This window comes from Equus quagga, chromosome 8, assembly GCF_021613505.1.
Source record: "Equus quagga isolate Etosha38 chromosome 8, UCLA_HA_Equagga_1.0, whole genome shotgun sequence".
Taxonomy (NCBI): Eukaryota; Metazoa; Chordata; class Mammalia; order Perissodactyla; family Equidae; genus Equus; species Equus quagga.
In genome coordinates, this window is record NC_060274.1 from 120711732 (window position 1) to 120733976 (window position 22245).

The 22245-nt window shown below is 42.8% G+C and overlaps 1 protein-coding gene across 2 annotated transcripts; it reads left to right on the forward strand.

The window, feature by feature from the left end:
• The first annotated feature begins 249 nt into the window (after window positions 1-249).
• CASP2 (caspase 2) lies at window positions 250-17562 on the forward strand. 2 transcript variants are annotated; one of them, XM_046670044.1, is made up of 11 exons: window positions 250-387; window positions 3874-4024; window positions 4318-4506; window positions 4636-4717; window positions 5277-5371; window positions 5635-5811; window positions 10712-10840; window positions 10996-11086; window positions 14593-14742; window positions 14909-15018; window positions 15184-17562. In XM_046670044.1, exons 1-11 carry the CDS (start codon window positions 314-316, stop codon window positions 15313-15315), a joined length of 1380 nt encoding a protein of 459 aa, XP_046526000.1. In that variant the 5' UTR covers window positions 250-313; the 3' UTR covers window positions 15316-17562. The 2 variants fall into 2 exon arrangements, with proteins under 2 accessions (XP_046526000.1, XP_046526001.1); XM_046670045.1 differs by having other exon boundaries at window positions 4318-4485.
• Window positions 17563-22245: the final 4683 nt, after the last annotated feature.

Sequence of the window (22245 nt, forward strand, 5' to 3'; positions counted from 1 at the left end):
GCGGGAACCGGTGACCAGTCGGATTCCCACGCAGGTTTTGGGCGGCTCCTCGCTCTCCCCCCACCCCTTCCCCTTCCGCCGAGCGCGCTCTCTCACTCCATTGGACGGCGCTTCCACCGCGCGGGCTCTGCGCCTGCGCGCGCCCAGGCGGAAGCGTTGGCGGCGCGGCCGGCCTCGTATAGGGGCGGAGCTAGGCGAGAGGCGCGCAGGCGCGTTGTGCGCCGGCGGCCGGGGCGGGGGCTGCGGAGGATGCGACGGCTTTTGGTTTGTTTGGATTGTGGGCGGTGCGTGCACAGCCCGGGAAAAGCGGGAAATGGCGGCGCCGAGCGCGGCCTCCCTGCCCGCGCTCCAGCAAAAGGGGCTAATGGCCGCGGACAGGGGGCGCAGGTGAGTGGGGGAGGGTCCCAGGGGTCCTTCATGGGGCACAGGGCAGGGGAACGCGGGTGTCAGGCGTAAGGCCCTGGCGCCCCCTCCCCTCGGAGCCCCTGGAAGCAGCTTTCTACCAAGGGTGGGAGGCCGGGCTGAGCCCCTGAGGGGCGCGCGGGCGGCAGGCCTCTTCTCAGCCTTGTCCCTTGTCAGCAGAGACTGCCCAGCCTCCCTTCGTCCAACCCTGGGGGAGGCACACAAGGGGAGCTCTTTCCAGTCCTGCCAACTCTCGGCTTCTCTTAAAGATTCTCCATCTTTTATTTCCCGTGGTTGCTTTATGAGAAACTATACTCTGCCGCCTGAAAATCAGGTGAGACCTGCAGACCTCAGAATTCTGCCTGATGTGCATTTGATTGGATTGAACGTATTATGACCCGTATTGTTTTGGATATAGTGAGCAGATTTTCAAAGCAGTCAGCACAGGCTTTGGGGTTTGAGTACTTTGAAAGGACAGGGAGGTTCCCGAGGCTGCGAATGTGTCTCTGCTCTGCCCCAGTTATATCATTTCATGGCAGACACCACCCAGGATAACATGTTTTAATGCCTCCTGGTCCGGACCCAGAAGATTAATTTAGGACTTCAGAGCTGGAACTTGCAGGACAGAGAATCAAGAGCTCCCTTTGTGTCCTTTTCTCCACCCCGTCCTCCTGATTATTTTAGGCTGGTTACTTTTGAAAACTGCAGAGGGGAAGGAGGCTCTGAGGAGTAGAATTTACTTACCCTTTGTTAAGAGACATTTACATTGTAAAGGAAATCTCCATCTGTACAGGTGTCTCCCTCTCTGTACCAGGAAGAAGAGGGGATGACTTTATCTCTAGAAAATCTTAAATCAATGCCAAAAGCAAGGACTTAAGTCTTGTTTATTGTGCTTGTCAGGTAACCTCTGTAACTGACCCCCCCTCCCCACCACCAACATCCTCTTTTGTCTTTAGCTGAAGATAATATTTAAGATGGTGGCTTCTGCCATTTACTTAACCCGGTTTGATTCTTATCTAAAAGTTATAAAACCACCCAATAACCAGACCCCACCTGCACTAATACCATTTTAACGACTTTTTTACATATTCTTTCCTTTGTCTTGTAAAGAAATAACTCACATACATGTGCCTTAAATTTAGCCCTATTCTCAACCCACGTTGGCAGAGGCAGCAGCAGCTCCTCCAGCCCGTGGGTCCTGTCCCCACACAGCAGCTCTGACTGCCCATGGGTCCTGTCCCCATGCAGCAGCAGCTCTTTACTGCCCATGGGTCCTGTCCCCATGCTGTTCCACACTATTCTCTAAATAAAAGAGCACTACTGCCAGACCTTGAGAGTCCAAGACGTCTTTCTTTCGACTCTGGGTTGCTGACCCCTCATCACTCCCATTGCAGACGTGTCCTAAATTTCTAGGTGATTGCAGTTACCTTTGGAACGTCCCCATTTGAGACTCTACATAATATGGAATACAGGAAGGAGCAGGTGTGTGAAGAATGGGTAATGCTTCAGATTAAGCCTAATGAGCTATTGATTGAAAATTTAAGTCTAGAACTTGAAAGAGGTAAGAACTGGGAGTCAATTAGTGAATTGTGAGTGTAGATGAGACTGAATAGGGAGAGGCTCTTTGAGAGGAGGGTGCTAATGGAATATCAGCATTTAAGGGCAAGCCAAAGTTCCTCTGAAGGAAACAGGAACATTAGGCAGAGAAAGGACCTGGAGAGAATGGTGTCATGGAAGCCAAGGGAGGAGAAAGTTAAGGGGAAACTGCTCTGGTAAACTAAGGGAAGAAACCTGAGTGAACCTTCTCCACTATCGTTATCAATCCTAAGGAAATACTCAGCATCCGGCTGTGATGTTATCTTGTCATTGGCCTCCTAACACTTATTTTTACTAGAGTACATATATGTCATCGTTGTGACTGCTTTGGTGTCTTCTAAGGTGATTCTTAAATGGGGTTTTTCCTTTCTCTAGACGGTGTTGTAGCAGGTTTTTACTGAAGGTTTAGGGTAACAGGACTATTATAACAGAACAGAAACAAGAAGTTGAAATGGAGTTTCAAAGGGCTGGCCTGGCGATGTAGTGGTTAAGTCTGCTGGTGCCACTTTGGTCGCTGGGGGTTCACAGGTTCAGATCCCAGGTGCAGACCTATACATCGCTCATCAAGCCATGCTGTGGTGGCATCCCACATGTAAAATAGAGGAAGATTGACACAGATGTTAGCTCAGGGACAATCTTCCTCACCAAAAAAAAAAAAAAAAAAGAGTTTCAAACATCACTTTCCCAAACCCAAAATTTAATCAAAGTTGGCTGCTTCCAAACCTGGGAATGTTTACTGACCATTTCATCTGCCTTTGGATTCCATGTGCTGTCTTCTTGGATCTCCCTCAGCTCTTCCAAGACACTGCTTTTTCCTCTAACTATGAATCTCTAACCCAGAGTTAAGCCAAGAACATCCTAAACTGCATGCTATCTCACTGATTCTAAGATGCACATTTATTCCCCCACATTTTAACATCTTTGGAATCAAGATGCATTTTTACATAAGTGTTTAAGTTATAAACTGAAGCTATTACTGTATTCTTTCTCACTGCCATGAGGCCCTTATAATCATGTATTTGGAAACTGACTAGGCTGGCAAGCTCTGGGTTCATATAAACTAGACACACAGATGTTATATATTGTACATGGGATTCTTTTAGTTCATAAACAAGCTGAGCTACCAAACCTGTAGCAAAAGTAAGATATCTTTGAAATAAAGATATCCCTAGTAAATTCAACTACCAAAATAATTTAGCCTTTACATACTTTAACTTTTTAAGTGATTTAGAGTTATGTTGATTGTGTTCATCATTGGCATTTACCTACTGTGACTTTCTGTCATCTGTCTACTTACTCAGTTCTTACAGGATTCTGCTCATAAAAACCATAGTTGTAATTGGAATAAGTAGGCTAGAGAGTGAGTGTGTATGTGTGTCTATCTGTCTCATTTTTTTTTGTATTAAAGCTGGTCATTGGCTTGAGTTTTTGCCATTGTATTAAATTATTTTATTCCTCACCCAGAATCATTTTAAACTTACAGCACTTTCAGCAGCCTGGATAAATAATGTGAAATGGTTTCTGGAATAATCCCTAATTAAAATTTGTCTGTCAGATAGAAGAGTATTCTTTCTCATGAATATGTGTGCTTGTGTGTGTTGTTTTTGTCAAGAAAGATATTTCCCCTACTTAGACCATTCATCTCAGAAGATGGTCTCGGTTGAACATTCTCCATAAAGAATTATACATCACTTCCTTATGACCAATGTGTTACTGCTTAATACTTATTTAATTTTAACCAGATTCAATAAAATGTCTCTAATCTTGGTGATCATATGTCCTGGTCTTTTTGTTCTTCCTGTCCACACCTCTTCCACTCCACTTTTCTGTGCCAAGACTTGTGCTTGACTACCTTTTGTCCGCCTTTATCTGTAGGATATTGGGAGTATGTGGCATGCATCCTGACCATCAGGAAGCTCTAAAAAAGAACCGAGTGGTGCTGGCCAAACAGCTGTTGCTGAGTGAACTGTTAGAACACCTCTTGGAGAAGGACATCATCACCTTAGAAATGCGGGAGCTCATTCAGGTATCTGGAGGCAAAAGAGAAAAGCCAGGAAAATAAATTAGTTGTAGAAGTAGGAACAGAGAATGATTAAGTGTGGCAAGGATGTAGAACCTTACTAAGGAAATGAAAATGCCCTTCCACACTGCAGCGTTTAACACAAAAGATGGATAATGCAAGAGTAATGGGAAGAACTTCACTCAACACATATTTTTCCTGTAAGAACAAACATGACATTACTAGGAAGCTCATCTGGAGACGTAGAATTATAGCTAGATAAGTAAATATGATTTTTATGTTTTATTCTTCTATCTTAGGCCAAAGTTACAAGTTTCGGCCAGAATGTGGAACTCCTCAACTTGCTGCCCAAGAGGGGTCCTCAGGCTTTTGAGGCTTTCTGTGTAGCCCTGAGGGAGACCAAGCAGGGTCACCTGGAGGATCTGTTACTCACAACCCTTTCTGGTCTTCAGCATGTACTCCCACCGGTATGGAGCCCTAGAAATATGGTGTGTTGAGAAGGGTTAGTTTGGCGGGAAAGGATTTTTTGAGACAGGGTGGAGGAGACTAGGTTTTTGTTTTCTTTGGACTGGACCATCTCCTTAAGGCCTGGCATGGTGGGTCCTGATTTCTTACAGTTGAGCTGTGACTACGACTTGAGTCTCCCTTTCCCGGTGTGTGAGTCCTGTCCTCCTCACAAGCAGCTCCGCCTGTCTACAGGTGAGAATTGATGGGATAAAAAGGGTCCTGCAGGTTGACTTTTTTCTTGACTTGTACCGGACTTTGCCCTAGCACAATACCTATTTTCATTTATATTGGGAAGAGTTCCCTCAGTGAATTTTTTAGGGACTAACAGGACAGTTTAGTTGGGCCCATTTCCCTTCCATCACAGATGATATTTTTTATGGTAATTGGCCCTTGGAGCAGCCTGTACAGGTAGGAAATTCGTACATATGATTGGCCTATCGCCTCTATAAAGCTGAGTTATTTTAGAATCAGAGAAGACTACATTTGAGACTGCCGTGCTGATTGCGTAGCCCAGTGATTAGAACAAGGCTTTTTATCAGATATCCCATTCAGTCGTTCAGTGAGTTGAGTACTTTCTATACGCAGGCTAAGTACAGAGGACCCAGTGATGAGCAAAAGCAGACAGGGTCTCTGCCCTCATGGATCTTACAAATTAGCAAAACCCCAGTTCAGAAGGGTGCCTGAAGTTATGCTGAAGTACCAAGATTGATGCATAGATTGTGTGCTAGTTTTTTGGCTCTCTGTGGCACAGATACTGTGGAACACTCCCTAGACAACGGAGATGGTCCTCCCTGCCTTCAGGTGAAGCCTTGCACTCCTGAGTTTTATCAAGCACACTACCAGCTGGTGAGTCTTTCAGAATGGCAAGAGTTGAGGAATGAGATATCCTTCCTGGGCGTCTGAGCTTAGTTTGCATATACATTTCCTTGCTGCTTTATTTGTCAGAAAGTCATTGCTGATTGAATGTCTTAGGTGTGCATTTCTCTATTTTTATCTGGTGGGGTTAAGAAGAGTCTGATGTCTTTGTTTTCTTGAAGTGTCTTATCTAGTCAGGAAACATAGTTTCTGTCCTCAAGAAGCTCATGGTCTAATTGGCCTTCCCCCGCCAGGCCTATAGGTTGCAGTCTCGGCCTCGTGGCCTGGCACTGGTGCTGAGCAATGTGCACTTCACTGGAGAGAAGGACCTGGAGTTTCGCTCTGGAGGTGATGTGGACCACAGCACTCTAGTCACCCTCTTCAAGCTCTTGGGCTACAACGTCCATGTTCTACTTGACCAGACTGCAAAGGTACCCAAGGCAGGAAACACTGCCATGTAAATTAGAGAGCTGGGCGGTGCAAATTAGGGTCAGCCAACTGCTTCAGTATTGACTTCCTAGGATAGCTGTGCTCTCCTGAAGAGTAATAGTTCAGGGTTGAATTCTCATTTTTACATGTTAGGAAACTTGATTCCCAGTACTCGGGAGGTGAGGAAGTACTGAGATTCACCCAACCAACTCAGAAAAGATATTTATAGGCCAGGACAGTGCAGGACATTTACTTCTTGATTGATAATGCTACTTACAAGTCCAGTTATTGTTCAAAAGATTACTTTGGCAGATAAAATTCTTGTAAATGAAAGTTTGCTAAAATTGTCCTTATAAATACCATTTTTTTGACAGTTTAATGAATTAGCATATGGGGAAATTGCTCATTCTGAACAGTTGTGTGGCCACAAGACAGATCTTAGGGTAGATTACTTCTGGACTAGATTCCTGTAGATCATTAGCATTTTCATTATGGGTTGTTCCCTGTTGACCTCAATTACCGAGCTGCACTACTGACATTGTTACCTTTAGGTATTTCTGTTTTGAAATTGATAATAGCCTGTTGGTAAATCGATATTAATTATTGATTTTGATTCCAGAATACTAGTACTTTCCTAAATTTGCCTTTTGGAATGTCAGTGGTAACATTAAAGTTTCCAGGAGATTGACTTTGATCTGTTGAGATAGGGGATCTTTGTTTCGTCTTCAGCATTATCTGTGGTCTTTGTTTCTGTTTCTCAGCACTCTTGCTTCTGTGAGAATAATTAAGCATTTGCTCTACTTTTGGTAAGGCCAGTTTCATCAGTAGGTACTTGAGTGTTCTTCTTGACGTGCTGTTTTTGCCAGCTTCCTAATGACAGCCCATGCAAAGAAGTAAACCCACCTTTGTTTCAAAGTTATGTCTGGAACAACTGCTTCAGTCATCAAGTATTTAGGTAGAATATGTGCTTTCCTGAGAAGGCTGCTGGGCATGAAGGCATAAGTGTAGGACACCAGCCATAATTCCTAGAGGGAATCCTATAAGAAGCTCACTTAATAAAATGAGTGCTGTTTATGTTTCATATGTTTTGGTCTAGCTGTTCCTTTTACTAGGAATTCATGTTATGGTTTTCCAAATTTTATGCAATTGATAAGGGATGTTCTACACTTGGTTAAAAATACAATCCTGAGTCGCCAAGTTGGCTATATACTACTGTTTTTCAGAAACGTTCAGTAGATTTAATGAGCCCATGAGCCCACTTCACAAATACCATTCCCACTTATGCCAAACCTGATGCAGATCCAAAAACCTATTGGGTCCTAATTCTCTGGTTACATTGTTCTATAAGTAGAATTGCAGATGAGTTAAACTTTGAGTTCCTTAAAATGGGGGGGAACTATGTTAGCTATCTAACTATGTTAGATTTTTAAAATGTGGACCTTGAGTTTGAGGTACCTCATTTAGATAAGGGAGTCTTGACATCAGCCAAAAAGGAAGTGTATCCCTTATGTTCCTAAGGACTAAACAAGATTAGAGACAGTGTCTTCTATAGTAGTTAAGAGGAAGAAACAGTCGCCTGATTCCGTATGCTCAGAAGGAGAACTGGAGGATATGAGACTTGAGCTGGTCTTGAAGGATAGAAGCTACTAAAGCAGAGAGGAGTGGTGAAGGGATCCTAGGCAGGGAGAATAGCATATAGAACAGAAATGTGCGTGTGATGTTAGGGACCTAGTGGGTAAACCAAATAAATGCCTAGGGCAAAGGACTGCCAAAAATAAGAATGAAAATAAAGGGACCAGAATGCACAGAGCCTTACTTCCCAAAGGAATTGAACTTCTTTGTTTTGACATTAGAATATCATTAATAATTTTTGAACAGAAAGGTGGTGCATTCATAGTAATGATTCAGGAAGATTAATACAACACTATTGTAAAGGATGAAGTACAGACTAGTGGCAGGGAATCCAGTTTGGAGTTAATATTGTAATGCCCATATGAGATGTTGAGGGCCTGGGCAGGAAAGTAGACCAAACAGGAAAGAATTTCTGTGAAAAATAGTCTAATGGCGTGCTTGTACTATCAGCGCTTGGTGATTGATTGTATATGGAGAATGATGGGAAAATTAAGTAAGGAATTGAGGGCCTCAAAGGAAGTCAGGACCAAAGAGGAATTTGGGAATGACTTGTGTGGGAAAAATGCTTTAAGTAGTGAAAGAGTATGAGATCTTTGAGGAAGAGATTAGAGTAACAGGTACAAAAGGCTTAGGACTGAACTTTGGACTCTAGCCCTCCATGTAGCTTAATCCTCAGCTGTCAAGATTCAGAAATGTGAGGACATGCAGAATCAAAATTGACAGTGCCCAAACTCTCAGATACAGTTAAAATCAGGTAATTACAATGGGTATGATAAATTGATACACTGGGCATCTGCACAAAATACTTTCCTCCTGGTAGGACCTCTCATGAGACTCAGCTCTTTTATCAGGTCATTATTTTATGAGCAAAGAATCAGAACCAAAAAAATTAAGATCCTCTCTTTTTTACCCCTATTATACCTTTTTGATTTTAGAGATAATTCCATTTAAAGATTGGAAGTAGTTTCGGCTTAGCGAATCCTCTTCCCTTGGCAGTGCTAAAGAGCATGCTGGTATTCTCACTGCTCACGTGGGTTTTCAATTTTTCTCTTCATCATCAAAGTCTTTCCTCATTGAGTCTCCCTCATGAGGTTGCTAGTTCTAGAATAATAGTTTCTCATATAATATTAGGAAATGAGACACATTTTAAACTGGCAAATTTCCTTTTACCATAAGTATTGGTTTTTAACTTGCATTTGGGTCACAGACTGCTTTGAGAATGTAGGGACAAGCTAAGGGTCATTCCAGGAAAATGGAGCTACCCAGAAAATTTTGCATATAATTTCACAGGTTCACAGGTTATTATTTTCTCCTCTGTCCCCCATACCCCCAGCCAAAAACACACACAAGAGTTAAGACTCTGCTATTTATAGAAGTACTGTAATTTTATCAGAAATAAATCTACGGATCCTATTTTAAGCTATGCTTCTTTTGGAAAAATTCCTCCAATGACTAATCCCCATTTATTGAATGGTTTAGTCTTATTAAATTCAGTTACAAAGTGTGTGTTCTCACTTTGGGCTTTGTTGTTCTCTATTTACTGACCTAATAATCTCACTTAAGTTTAATACTCGTAAGTGCCAAGCATATATTTTTATTCTCTTCTTTGAGCAAAATTAACCTTAACTACTATATGTTAAATTCTATCATGGTCAACTCCAGAGAGCATCATACTTATGTATTCTCTTGAGATTCTATGTTCTTGAAATAAATGAATTTTGGATATATCTTATTACCTTAAGATTTACAATCTTATGGTTGGTTTCAGTTTGGCCAGAAAATATACATATTTTTTCAACAGAGCCAATTTCTCCATTTCCAGTTAAGTTGCAGACATTCAAGTTATTTTATGTCATTAAGTCTCAGTTATCTGCAAACAGAAGTATTCCAAACAAAGAGATCAGTAGTTCTCAAACTTTTGCATTTCAGAATCAACTGGAGGCTTTGTTAAACTACAGTTGCTGGGTCCCAAGACTTTGCATTTCTTAGAAGTTCTCAGGTGATGCTGCTGTTTTAGGGACCACACTCTGAGATCCACTGCAATGTAATATACAAGTGTGCTTTTCACTGGGGGCTGTATATGGTAACTGTTAGATATACGTGTACTGTAACTGTTCTGCATAGGTAGCATATTCATCATTGTAGTTCATTCATAATAAAATGAACTTGTTTTCTCTTTGCTTATCTCAGATAGGAGAGACAACCCAAAAATCTTGAGCTGTAGAGGGAGACATAGGTTTAACCATTTGCATCAGATTGTTATACTATTAGATATAGTCTATTTTTCCATTGGATGGGCCAGATGCTTAAGGTAGAATGTTATTCATGTAGGGCAACTTAGTGCAAGATAAACAAGATTCTTAACTTGGACTACAAGATTGACCAATAATAGGTCTCTTCGAAAAAATGGTATCCTTGTTACTCTTTGTTAGACAAGCATATTATAATAGTGGCAGATCTTTGCAATATATGCCAGACATAGTAATAAGTCCTTTCTATTTAATATCTTATTTAATCTTCACAAACTTGGAGAAAATTTACTCTTAATTATCTTCTTAAAAAATAGGTATTAGAGCCTTGAGGGGCTAAGTAACTGGTTCCTGTTTATGAACCCAGGGGTCAAACCTAGGTTTGTCTGATTCCGTAACCTGTGTATGAAGTCGTAGCCCTGTACAGAATCCTCCATAGAGTGTGCTCTTCCCTGAACAAAGCATCTATTATACAGACGTTGTCACTGTCTCTGGGAACTTAAAATCTCAGACAGAATATAGCCTAGAAGTACTACTGCTGTTCTCTATTGTTATGATGCTGTTAGCCCTTTGTCACAGAGCAGGTTATTTTCCTATAATTGGAGAGGTAGGTTACTTATTCATTCACAGCTCACCTGGTGGTCCCCCTTGTGCCATATATTTGCAAGGGTATTGCTCTACAGAAGGATCTGGTTGATGACTGGAGAATGGATAAAGTTAATTCACTCATGATTAGCTTCATTAGTAACTTGCTTTAATCCGGGAGTTCTTAACATATCTCAGTGAGTCTGTGAATTTTGTGAAATTATGTTGAGAATTCTGTATCTGAAGTCATGCATTCTTCCGGTGAGTCCACAGCTTTCTTTAGCTTCTCAAAGGGTCTCTGACTTCAGTTATTGACCGCAGGAACGTTCAGAAAACATTTTAATCTTCTAATAGCTTAAAGAGTGTCAGACACCAAAGTAAAGCTTATGTTGGTGCTGTCTACAGTGAACAACACTAAAAGTTATCTTTCTTCTAGGAAATGCAAGAGAAGCTCCAGAATTTTGCCCAGTTACCTGCTCACCGTGTCACTGACTCCTGCATAGTGGCACTCCTCTCTCATGGCGTGGAGGGTGGCATCTATGGTGTGGATGGTAAACTGCTTCAGGTACGTGCAGTCTTCTGGATGATAGCTGTTGAAGCCAGGTGGCTTCGCCTCCCCTGCCTGCCCGTCTTTCCAGTGATGGATGCTGTTGTATGTATAGAACTCAGGAGGTCCTACTGACTGCTTAACCTCCCTTCTCCCTTATTTCTTTCTGGCAGCTGCAAGAGGTTTTTCGGCTCTTTGACAATGCCAACTGCCCGAGCCTACAGAACAAGCCGAAAATGTTCTTCATCCAGGCCTGCCGTGGAGGTGAGTGCCCTAGCAGACCAGCACCTGGGTGGTGGCTCCTGGGCAGCCTCCCACCAGCTCTCACTTTCCTGTTTGCTCCTCTCAGGTGCTATTGGATCCCTTGGGCACCTCCTTCTGTTCACTGCTGCCACCGCCTCTCTTGCTCTGTAAGTGTCTCCCAATGCATGGGGTGTGCTGGGACTTGGGCAGCCCATGGCTCTCAGGTTGGTCAGCTCTCTGTGCACCGTCATATCCTGTTCTCAAGACTCTCTTTATCTGTGTCTTTGCCTTCTTTCCTGAGAACTCTTCTTTTTTCTGTGCTTATTAATAACACTGATGCACTTTTTTTTGGTTACTCATTCCAGTTAAGGATTTTCTGTCTGTCTCTTCTTCCTGTCCCTCCCACTTCATACCCTTCCTCTTTTCCTGTCTCCATCTCTCCCCCCCTTTCCACTTTCTCATTTACTTCTCTTTTCACCTATACTGCCATTCTTGCCTCCTTTCTTCCCTTTGTCATTCCTGTACCCTGCAGGATAGCAGTGCGGAAGCCCCATGTCAGCCTGTGGCTCTTACTCTTCCATGAGCTGCTTCCGTCCCTCTTCTTTCTTGCATGCAGACTGTTTTACCTCTTTAAGTGCCAGGACTCCGTGACTAGGCTCAGAAGACATGTGAGCATGCTGCTCATCCTAGAGGAAAACAGTAATAATTAAAAGCTCTATCCTTGGAGTCAGATTCTACCTCTACCACTGACTGGTTATGTCAAGTCAGAGAAGTTACTTGATGTCCCTCCACCTTAGTTTCCTCCATCAAAAATGTAGATAATTATCAGACATACTTAAAGTTGTTGTGATGGTTAAATGAAATCATACGAATGAAGGGCTCGTAGTAAATCCACAGAAAATGTAACTGTGACTGTTATAACATGATCAAGGGGCTCGTTGTTTGGTTTAAAGGTCACTTTGTCCAAACATTCAAATAATTTTTTTTTATCTATTGCGTGTTCAACAAATGTAAATGGTTAATATTGTTATTATGCTCCTAATGTCACCAAAGAATATGGTTTGTTAAGGTCCTGTAACATGACGAGGACTATACAAAAGGAAAAGAAAATGTTTTCTCCAGGCCGGTCCTGTGGCGCAGCGGTTAAGTTTGCACGTTCCGCTTCTTGGCTGCCAGGGGTTCACCAGTTTGGATCCTGGGTGCGGACATGGCACCGCTTGGCACGCCATGCTGTAGTAGGCGTCCCACATATAAAGTAGAGGAAGATGGGCACGATGTTAGCTCAGGGCCAGGCTTCCTCAGCAAAAAAGTGGAGAACTGGCAGTAGTTAGCTCAGGGCTAATCTTCCTCAAAAAAAAAAAAAAAGAAGAAAGTGTTTCCTCTCTCTAAAGAGCATACTGTTTCTCAGAAAATAAAGCAAATAAACATGAAGTCGCTTGAGAATGGTTCAAAAGCCTCAAGTAAACAAGAGTGAAATTAATGAGGTGTGAACATTTTAAGTGAGCTTAGTTTGAAGAGATTTTGTGGATAGGGTAAGGCTTTAATTTGGACCCAGAATGATAAGCTTTACATAGATGTGGAGTAGCAGGTAGAACCTTTCAGAGGAAAAGAGGGAATACAATATGAGAAGCATGCCAAGATTAAAAGGCTGCCCCCCCTCACCAAAAAAGAATGGTGTGTTGAACCAGAAGTATGCCCGTATCTAATTAAAAGTTGAGCATCTGTGTAAGTGTGTAGTGAGATGTGGCTGGCCACATGAGATAGATAAGCTGATTATAAACCTTTAGTCACAGCTGAGGTTTTGGACTTTAACAGATAATAGTATGGAGCTATTGTGAGCTTAAGTAAGAAATAATGTGACAAATTTTTTTCCAGGACAATTTCCATGGCGGGGTGCTGCACTAAGAAGAGTGTGTGAGAGCAGGAACTTATTTTTCACCTGCTGTATCCCTAGGCCCAGAGCATTGCCTTATACATGGTAGCCCTTAATAAACGTTGAAGGAACGGATGAAAACTAATTTGCCTAAAAAATTGTAGCAATAATGTAGAAAACAGATGTGGGGGTATTGTGAAGAAAGAACCGATAACATTTATTGATTAATAGATGTGAGATGTGAAGGCAAGAGAGAATTTTCCTTTCTCTTGAGGGACACATTCAGCTTAGCCTGTTTCCTTTTTACAAGGTATCACCAAGAAAAGTAAAATGAAATAAAGACATTCATGATCATTTTCTCCTATATTCAGAGATATGTACAGTGTAGATCTGGATTGGGAGAAATTGTTCTTTTCTGGGGTCATTTGAATCTTTTCTCTAAAATTAAATCCTTCAGGGAATGACCAGTGCTCCTTTGAAAATTTGAGCTCACCTGTCATCTGTCCTATTTAGTTAACGTAATTGATGTCTGTAAGAAGTCCCGTCCTCTGTCCTGTCGTCCCCGCCCCGCACCCCGCTCCTAAACTGAAGTGTAAGCTCCATCAGAGCAGCAGCCTTTTCTTCCCTGTATCCCTAGGGCTCAAAGCAGAAACAGTGCCTGGCATATGGCAGTTGCTCAGTAAATTTTTATTGGATCAGTGAATCTTGGTCATTTTCCCCATAATTCTTCAAGCTTCACTCTGCTTTTAGGCTCTCTTGAATGTTGCATGGAGCAGGAAATACTGTAAAAGAGCATACTCTTATCTTTCGTTTGTTGAGCTGTGTGTCCTCCCTGTCTTTCCTCCCTACAGCACCCCCAAAATAAAACAGCATCAAGATAAGAATATGTGTAGGGATAGATAAGGCCTGGGTCAAGACGTTGGGCATGTACTCAGGGTATGTTGAGAAATGACTGCTAAAATTGAACAATAGTGTTCTTTTTCAATTATATAGAAGAAAATAGTCAAATTATCCTAAGTTTTTCCTCTTTTAAATTTCTCTTGAATCTTGGATGCCTGCTACAATTTGGCTTATGAAATTAATAAACAAGTAGTAAGTGATTTAAAAATACCAAAAGCTGATTATGCTTAGTTTCATAGTGTTTTATTGATACATAGGTTTGAAGTTGTGATTTTATATAGCATGCATATAGTAATCATTTTTAGTTTATTAACTTTTTCTTTTTTATATAATAAAACTAAATGTATCCGTATTTTGTTGTGTATTGCAATAAAAAGCACTGTGACTCCCAGGTATATTGCTAATTGAACAAGGAAATCATGGACATGGATGATTTTTAGTTGTGTTTACAAGGAGTGTGGGATTCAGCACTTTTCCTGTCTTACACAGAATGGACAAAGCTTAGACCATATCTAAGTGCACATGCTTGAGCACCGTGCCTGGCCTGTAATGGGCACTCCCTGAGGAATGGAGGCATGCTGAGAGAGGAATGAGTAACGATTTTTGTTTTTGTTTTAACAGACATAGGTTGGAGGTAACAGCTGGAAATGGCTCTTCCTAGTCAAGATTGTAGGGAACTTGGGCTTGCCTATGATGGGCCCAAGAGAGATAGGAGGAACTAATGTCTTTGTCCATTCTGTCTGCCTTTTTACAGATGAAACAGATCGTGGGGTTGACCAGCATGATGGAAAGAACCATGCAAAATCCCCTGAGTGCGAGGAGAGTGATGCTGGTAAAGAGGAGTTGCTGAAGATGCGACTGCCCACTCGCTCAGACATGATATGTGGCTATGCCTGCCTCAAAGGTATTTTGAGTTCTAAAAGTTGACACTCTCTTAGGCATGTAGTTTTTCATACTGGCTCTCTGACTGGGGAAGGTACAAGGTGCCATGAAAGTCTAGTTTGGGATGTCCAGCTGTGTGAGGGTATTCTGTAACTTTCACACTGTGGTTAATACTGTCCTGTTTGCAGGGACTGCTGCCATGCGTAACACCAAAAGGGGTTCCTGGTACATTGAGGCCCTCACCCAAGTGTTCTCTGAGAGAGCTTGTGACATGCATGTGGCCGACATGCTTGTTAAGGTACGTTGGCTCAGTTTGGCTCCATGAACCTTTTGCATCTCCACAGTGTTCTACCTTCCTCCTTCCATGCACTATTTTTCATAGTGTCTCTCCCCTTCTGGTTGTGCTGGTATCGTGCAAACACCACATTCTCAGACTTTGGACTGTTGCTTTCTGCCCTTCCAGGTGAATGCACTTATCAAGGAGCGTGAAGGATATGCCCCTGGCACAGAGTTCCACCGATGCAAGGAGATGTCTGAGTACTGTAGCACTCTGTGCCATCACCTCTATCTATTCCCAGGACACCCTCCCACGTGATGCCACCTCTCCATCATCCATGCTGGATAGAGGCCGCTGGACCACAGGAAGCATGAGACAGCATTTTCTCTTCAAGATGCACGGTTTCTGTTCTCCCCTCTCAGGGATTGGGAATCTCCCAGGCTTGTTTCACACACTCATCATCTCTGCCTTTGAGTGTGGGACTACAGGCCAGCTTCTCCTATGTGAAGCTCTTTCCCTGTAGAGCTGGCTCTGGCTGGACTTATTGCCAAGTGTCTGGCTGCAGTAGAGGAGCCTGGTAAATGATGTTGTGAACACAGTGTCTTTATGGGGAGAGTGCATATGGGTTTCCTCGATGTTTGTGTTGAGTTCCTGCCCCCAGGGTTTCGTAGGTAGCACTTTGGTAATTGCTTTCGTTACATTAGTTAAGATGTCTCAGAGATCATCTCCTATCTTTTCTTTCATGTCCCAACCCCATTTGTCCCAGAGTGAGTTTGGAAGGTGTCCTGATTTAATGTAGGCATTTTTCATTTGTCTTCAAAAAGACAAACAAAACTAGAGACACACTCTGTTGCTATATGTGGAAATGACCTGTGCATTCCCTTCGGAACCGCAAGCCCACACAGTGGAAGGACAGTCTTCTTAGCTTAAGGAATTCAACTGTTCAGCAGAGCTTAGGGTTTGGATGCCTTGTGTCTGTAACTTGGTGATCTTTGCCCACAGAAGTTCCAAAGATCTTTTAATTGTTGTTCTCTCTCTGAACTTTGTTACTGAAATGAGCCTTGCAGAGAGTGTCAGCTCGTTGATCTTTGCCCACGGAAGTTGCAAAGATCTTTTAATTGGTGGTTCTCTCTCTGAACTTTGTTACTGAAATAAGCCTTGCAGAGTGTCAGCAGAGGCAGAGAAGAGTAGCTTGTACTCTACAACCTGTCACCTTATCTTCTCTTTTCTTCCTATGAGAAATGTCCCTTTCTGTAAAAGCTTCCTAGTTGTTATCTCCCTGCTTCCTGTTTCCTTTCCTCTTTACCTTCATTTCATCCTGTTTATTGCTGCCCCCAAATTGCTTAGATAGTACTTAATTAGATCATTGGCTGCTCAAGGATATAATGCAGTACCTTGTTCCTGCTTTCTGCTTCAGTGTTAAATCCCCTTTTGATTTTATATGGCCTGTTTCCCCTTCCCATTACGTCTCCATTTCAAGGAGGGCACTTCTATATGTTATTTGGTTACCCTAGAAGCCTTTATCTTTGCTTCTATGAAACTCTCCTGTTCTTTAAGCCCTTCTTTTCTACTTCCATTCTTGCCCCCTCTAATCTAACCTCTATGTGACAGATTTTGGTTTTGATTTTTAAATATAAGTCTGATCATGTCACTCCCGTGTTTGGAACGCTTTGGTTTCCTTCTATACCTCAAATAAAATCCAACTTCTTACCTTGGCCTACAAGGCCCCTGCCTTCCCCCTTGAAACTCATTAAGTACTAATTTCCCTCTAAATGACAGCCACAGTGGCTTCTTCAGTTTCATAATTCTGAGCTCTTTCCTGTCCTGAACCATCTCACTTTTCTGGGGTCTCCCGCTCTTGGCTTGAGTGGCTTCTTCATTCTTCAAGTCTCAGCTTAAAGCTGCCCTCTGGAGGCCTTCCCAGGCCCTTCTATCTGTAAACAGTCTTCTCCTGTGCTTCTCTCTTACTGCATCCTGTTTAATTCCTTTGTTGCACATATCACAATCTATAATCATATATTTACTTGCTTCACCTGTTCATTTCTGTCTCCCCTACTAGGTCATAAGTTCCATGAGAGCAGAACCCTTGTCTCTCTTGTTCACCAGTATGTACCCAGTGCCTGGCACATGGTAGGTCTTCAGTAAATGTTTGTTGAATGAAAGCAGGAAGAAAGCAATCCTAGCTAGAATCCTCCTTTTTGACAAAATTTCCCTTTGATAATATACACAGTTAAGCGTTTGTACTCTATTTTTCCATGTGTTTTGTTTTATCCACTGGTATTAATTAGCTCCTGAAGACAGATGTCACGTGTGAGACAGATGTCACGTGTGAGACAACTTCCTCCACTTCCCCCATAGTGCCTGGCACAGTGCTCGGCCTACAGAAGTTCAGGTGCTTCGTCAATACTTGTTCTGTGAGCCAGGTGGTTCAGAGACTTGTTGCCAAGTCCTGCCCTTGGGTCAGTATCATATGGAAGTATTTGGGTGATAGAACCTTTCCACTTCCCACTGCCAGGATTTTGTATTGCCATCAGGTGCCAAATAAATGCTCGTATTTATTACTGATGTCTGTGTGTGTCTAGATACTCAGTCTTATGAATCCCACATATTTTCCTTCCGTAGCCCCTGACAGCATTCCTCACCATGTCACAAGGCATACTCAGGGCTGAACACCCCTTATTATTTTGCTGCTAGACCTTTATATGTACAGGTCCACACCTGAGATGAGCCCATCTTAGTTGTCACGGCCACAGACAACTGCTGAAAATGTAGTTAGCGCTGGGATTTCTCATGGTCAGAAGATGGCAGAGTCATTAGCAAGCAGTGTTGCTTCTGGATTATTTAGATTATGAGATGGAGGCTGGAAAAACAGATTGGGCTGGAATAGGAGGATGGGGATTGTACAGTTCCATTTCTCATATGGTCCAATTTGGAGTTGATGGGCATAGATTGTAAGAGTGGACTCTAGGGCAGCATGGAAGAGCTCTAATCAATGGGCTGCGTGTGAGTTGGGGATTCTCGGGATGCAATGTATCTAAAGTGTGTTCTTGGAGAGGCAAATGGGCTATGGAGGTTTAGCAGGGGATGGGAAATTCTGTAGGAGCATTTTGGTAGGAAGCAGCTGTGGACCCTTGGTGATAGTTGTTGAGAAATACACAGGGGAAGAACAAAAAGGGATTAAGTTGAGCTGAAGCCTCTCACCAGGTGGAGGGAGGGGAATTGACTGAGGAAGGACACAGGCAAAAGGCATGAATAGTAGACTGAAACTGGCTGGCTGTACTGTGAGAAAAACAGTGGGATATCTCAAGGGAGGAAGGAATACGAAGTCTAGGAGAGGTTAGGGACGTACTGGAATAGTGGGAGTAAGGTAAGTACCCATGTTCAGGATAGGAAGGCTTTTGGGAGGTGTGATATGTTTGGGGATTATAGAGCAGCATCTGTCTCTGAGCTGGGTTCCATGTCCTTGCCAGCCCCGCCCTTGAATAAGGGTATCAGGTTGAATTTCACAGCCCTATTCCCTTCCCCCTGCTTGCCTTTGCCAGGGGATTCTCTGCTAAAATTATCCCCCTCCCTGAGCTGGGGGCTGCCCTTCTCTGCTGCCCTTCCCCATCCTGTTTCCTCTAATGGGGAAGAGGAAAAAAGGAAGAGATGAAACAAATGAGATATCAGAGCCAAGGCGGAAAGTATCTAATTGGAAGGGGGAAGACATTAATAGTCGACTGAGTGCTTGTGTGTCACAGATACTATGCTTGGGCTCTACAGTACGTCCTCCCCACAGGCCAACAAGGTAGTCATTTTTTCATTTTTATCAGAAAAGGAAAATGAGGCTTGGAGACTTGAATTATACAAAAAAGGAAGAAGTGTAGCTTTAAGGGCATGGCCTCTGGAATTAAATAGATTTTGAATGTGGGCTCAGCCTTTTAAGATACATGGGCTAAGGAACCTAACCCTACTGAACATCAGTCTCCCTCATCTGAAAATAAGGAAAGTTGTTTCTACCTTAAAAGGTACCTATGAGATTACATGTGATAATGCATGGTGAATCGTGCTGTGTTAACACATTACAGATGTTTAGCGATTGTGAACTATCTTACAGAAGGAGCTTCAGTTTAGTAATACAAGTTAACATTCAGTGCCTACTGTGAAGCAAACACTATGTAACTTTTTTGCATGCATCCTTATATCTGTATAACCCTCTAGATTACTGCCTTTCTGAAGAAACAGGCCAGGATGTGAACCGAAATCTGTCGGCTTGAGTGTACACTCTTTTTTCTTTTGGTGAGGAAGATTGGCCCTGAGCTAACATCTTTGCCAGTCTTCCTCTATTTTATGTGGGATGCTGCCACAGTATGGCTTGATGAAGTGGGCGTCTGCACCCGGGATCTGAATTCGTGAACCCTGGTCCACTGAAGCAGAGCGCGCAAACTTAACCACTACACCACGGGGCCAACCCAAGTGTGCACTCTTAACTAACAATATTGCTTCTGTGACTTTTCCTATCATGAGATCTCCTTCCTCACTTTTATGGGCTATAGATGCTTCCCACTGAGCTGGGAAAATGAGCCTGAAACCAAAGACTTTATTCCTTCATAGCCTAGTTGGGTAGAGAGTAGGGAAAAAATGTATCATATGTGAAAAACCAGAAGAGGGAGAAAGAGACCTGTCCAGCGCTATCAGGAAGGCCTCATATGCAGGGCATAGGACGGGACCAAGGATTTGTAAAGGATCTGGAAGGCAAGGTCCAATAAGGAGTGAAGAGAAATGACTACCAGTGAGTACGTGTACAAAGAGAGAGCATTTTCAGGAGGAAGTTGCGGTTACGTAAGTGAAATTTTAGAAAGGTGGGTGCTCGTGGTTCCAAGCTAGGTTGGATGAGTGAGGGACGGTGGTGACTGAGGACCTCCTTAAAGAGTATAGTGGTGTATTGTCCAGCAGGTTGGGGAGGCCAGACTTCAAGCGGTGGGAGTCTGAAAACAAGTGTGTAACAGAGAGAAAGTTCATACTTCAAAATTGATTTGGGGATGCCAAGGGACTGGCTCCTCTCGTCCACCTACACAGGTTTCCCCCAATATCTGAAAGCAGAGCGTTCCTATGAAGCCTTTCGTAAGCTGAAATGGCATAAAGCAAAGAAGCAATTACCATTTATTTATATGGGGAAATTTTTTGAGCGTTCCCTGGATCCAAAAAATAACCTACCAAATCATGCCAAATACCACATAAAACCTAAAAAAACATTTTAAAGCAGGAATAGTGTGAGAAATACACAGCTTATATAAAGTAGAAATAATGTATGTACAGTAATGTAGTTTCATGTACCAGAATGGGGGGGCCTGGGCACACTGGAAAGCTGAGAGGTGGTAGTGGTGATGATGGTGGGGTTAGGCTGAATCATCAGAGGCTGAGGTGGCGGGAGGTCCAGGAGACGGGTGTAGGAGAGAGAGGAAGAGAGCCACCTATTAACATCTCATTGACTGAATCCGTGAGGGCAGGCAGGTCACTAACAGCTACACCTATGTCTGCCTGCCTGGATGTTGAGGTTCATTGTCTGCTGTGGCTGATGTGAAACCTTGAAATACGACAGCGTGTTTGACTGTTTGGTCGCTGCAAAGCACAATGAATGCTTTTTTTTTTTTTTTTTCTTTGAGGAAGATTAGCCCTGAGCTAACATCTGCTGCCAATCCTCCTCTTTTTGCTGACGAAGACTGGCCCTGAGCTAACATCCGTGCCCATCTTCCTCTGCTTTATACCTGGGACGCCTACCACAGCATGGCTTGCCAGGCAGTGCCATGTCCACACCTGGGATCTGAACCGGTGAACCCCGGGCTGCTGAAGCAGAATGTGCACACTTAACCGCCGTGCCACCAGGTGGCCCCGTGAAAGCAATTTTTGTTTTTTGCCTTTTTCGTAAAAGTGAAAATCCTCTTCGGATTTCTTTCAGTTAGCAAAAACAGATAATGTAGATCTTTCATAAAAGAGAAGTGGCATAAAGTGAACTTTTGGATGACCGGGGAAACCAGTACCCCAACACACACCATGGTCATTTTTGCCAACCTTTCTTCAAATAGCAATTCCATAAGCCTGTTAACCTTTTAGTATCACGGACCTCAATAAAATCTATTTAAAACCCCAGAAGAATAAATATCTTACGCAGTATGCATATTTTATAGAATACATGGGTGCTTATGAATTTGTTTCCAAATTTAGGAGCTTTTCACAGAACCTCCTAGAAATTCAGCTTTGACCTTGCAAATGAGAACCTAAGCACTGTACCCATGGAGTGTTGCGGTGAGGGGCTGGGCATAATTTAATTTTATTTTCTTGTTCTCTTGCAGGATGAAAACCTATGAGATTTTAACTATTTCTAATCTCAAACATGGGAGAATTACTCTCAAATCCTTGCCCTCCAGCACCAGCAGCTGCAGATTTTCTTGACCCTCCTAATTTCAGAATCTGGTTTTTAGAATTGCAGCTGGTGCTTCGACTTGGCTTGGTCAAGTGTGAGGGTTTTCGCAGTCATGCTGATCCCTGCCTTCAAGTCTCAGAGTCCATAACCAGGACCAGACTTTCTCAGGAATAGTGAAGAAACAGAAATTGCATTAGATACCTGTTTCTTGGGGTTATCAAGTCCCCACAGAAACTGGCTACCTTCAGGAGAGCCAAGCTCGACCAGCACTTGATAGGCTTTTCTATTTCTGAAGCCCCCCAAAGAATATAATTTCATTTTGGCACTCTATTTTCTTTATTTACAAAAGCATGCCTTTCATCCCACACCCAACCCTTAGATCTCTTTCCTTATTTTCTGCCTGTGGAGAAGGCAGATATCACAGAGCCTTCAGTCCCTCGAGTCATCATCACAGGTTTGTGATCTTTGTGAGTGGATTATAGGCCTTTGGGCATGCAGGATTGTTAGAAAAGTGCTTTCATTAGTATCCATCTTCCCACCTGCTTTGGACAATTCCATTTAGCCTAGAGCAAAATTAATTTTAGACTAGATATTTGGTGTCCCTACCCTGTATCCCTGAACTCAGACTGTCCTGCAACAGACCCTGCTTGGTGATGGATCCTAATCTACACATTACCTCCTGTTTATAACTTTTCTTCTACAGAGAGGAGTTCATAGGAGAAGGAATGTCCTAGGAAAATTGGTAAATTAATAGATAAATAAGTAAAAGTGATGCAAGATAGGGTAGTTTGGCCTTGGCCAAAAATTATTTATTGGCCTGAAAAGGGAAGGATAGCAGAGTACTT

What these genes read in the sequence shown, in the direction of transcription:
- CASP2 (XM_046670044.1), top strand. Translation starts at nt 314, where the DNA reads ATGGCGGCGCCGAGCGCGGCCTCCCTGCCCGCGCTCCAGCAAAAGGGG. An exon ending in TACTTGACCAGACTGCAAAG is followed by an intron (nt 5,812 to 10,711) that starts GTACCCAAGGCA and finishes TCTTTCTTCTAG; the next exon opens with GAAATGCAAGAGAAGCTCCA. An exon ending in CATCCAGGCCTGCCGTGGAG is followed by an intron (nt 11,087 to 14,592) that starts GTGAGTGCCCTA and finishes GCCTTTTTACAG; the next exon opens with ATGAAACAGATCGTGGGGTT.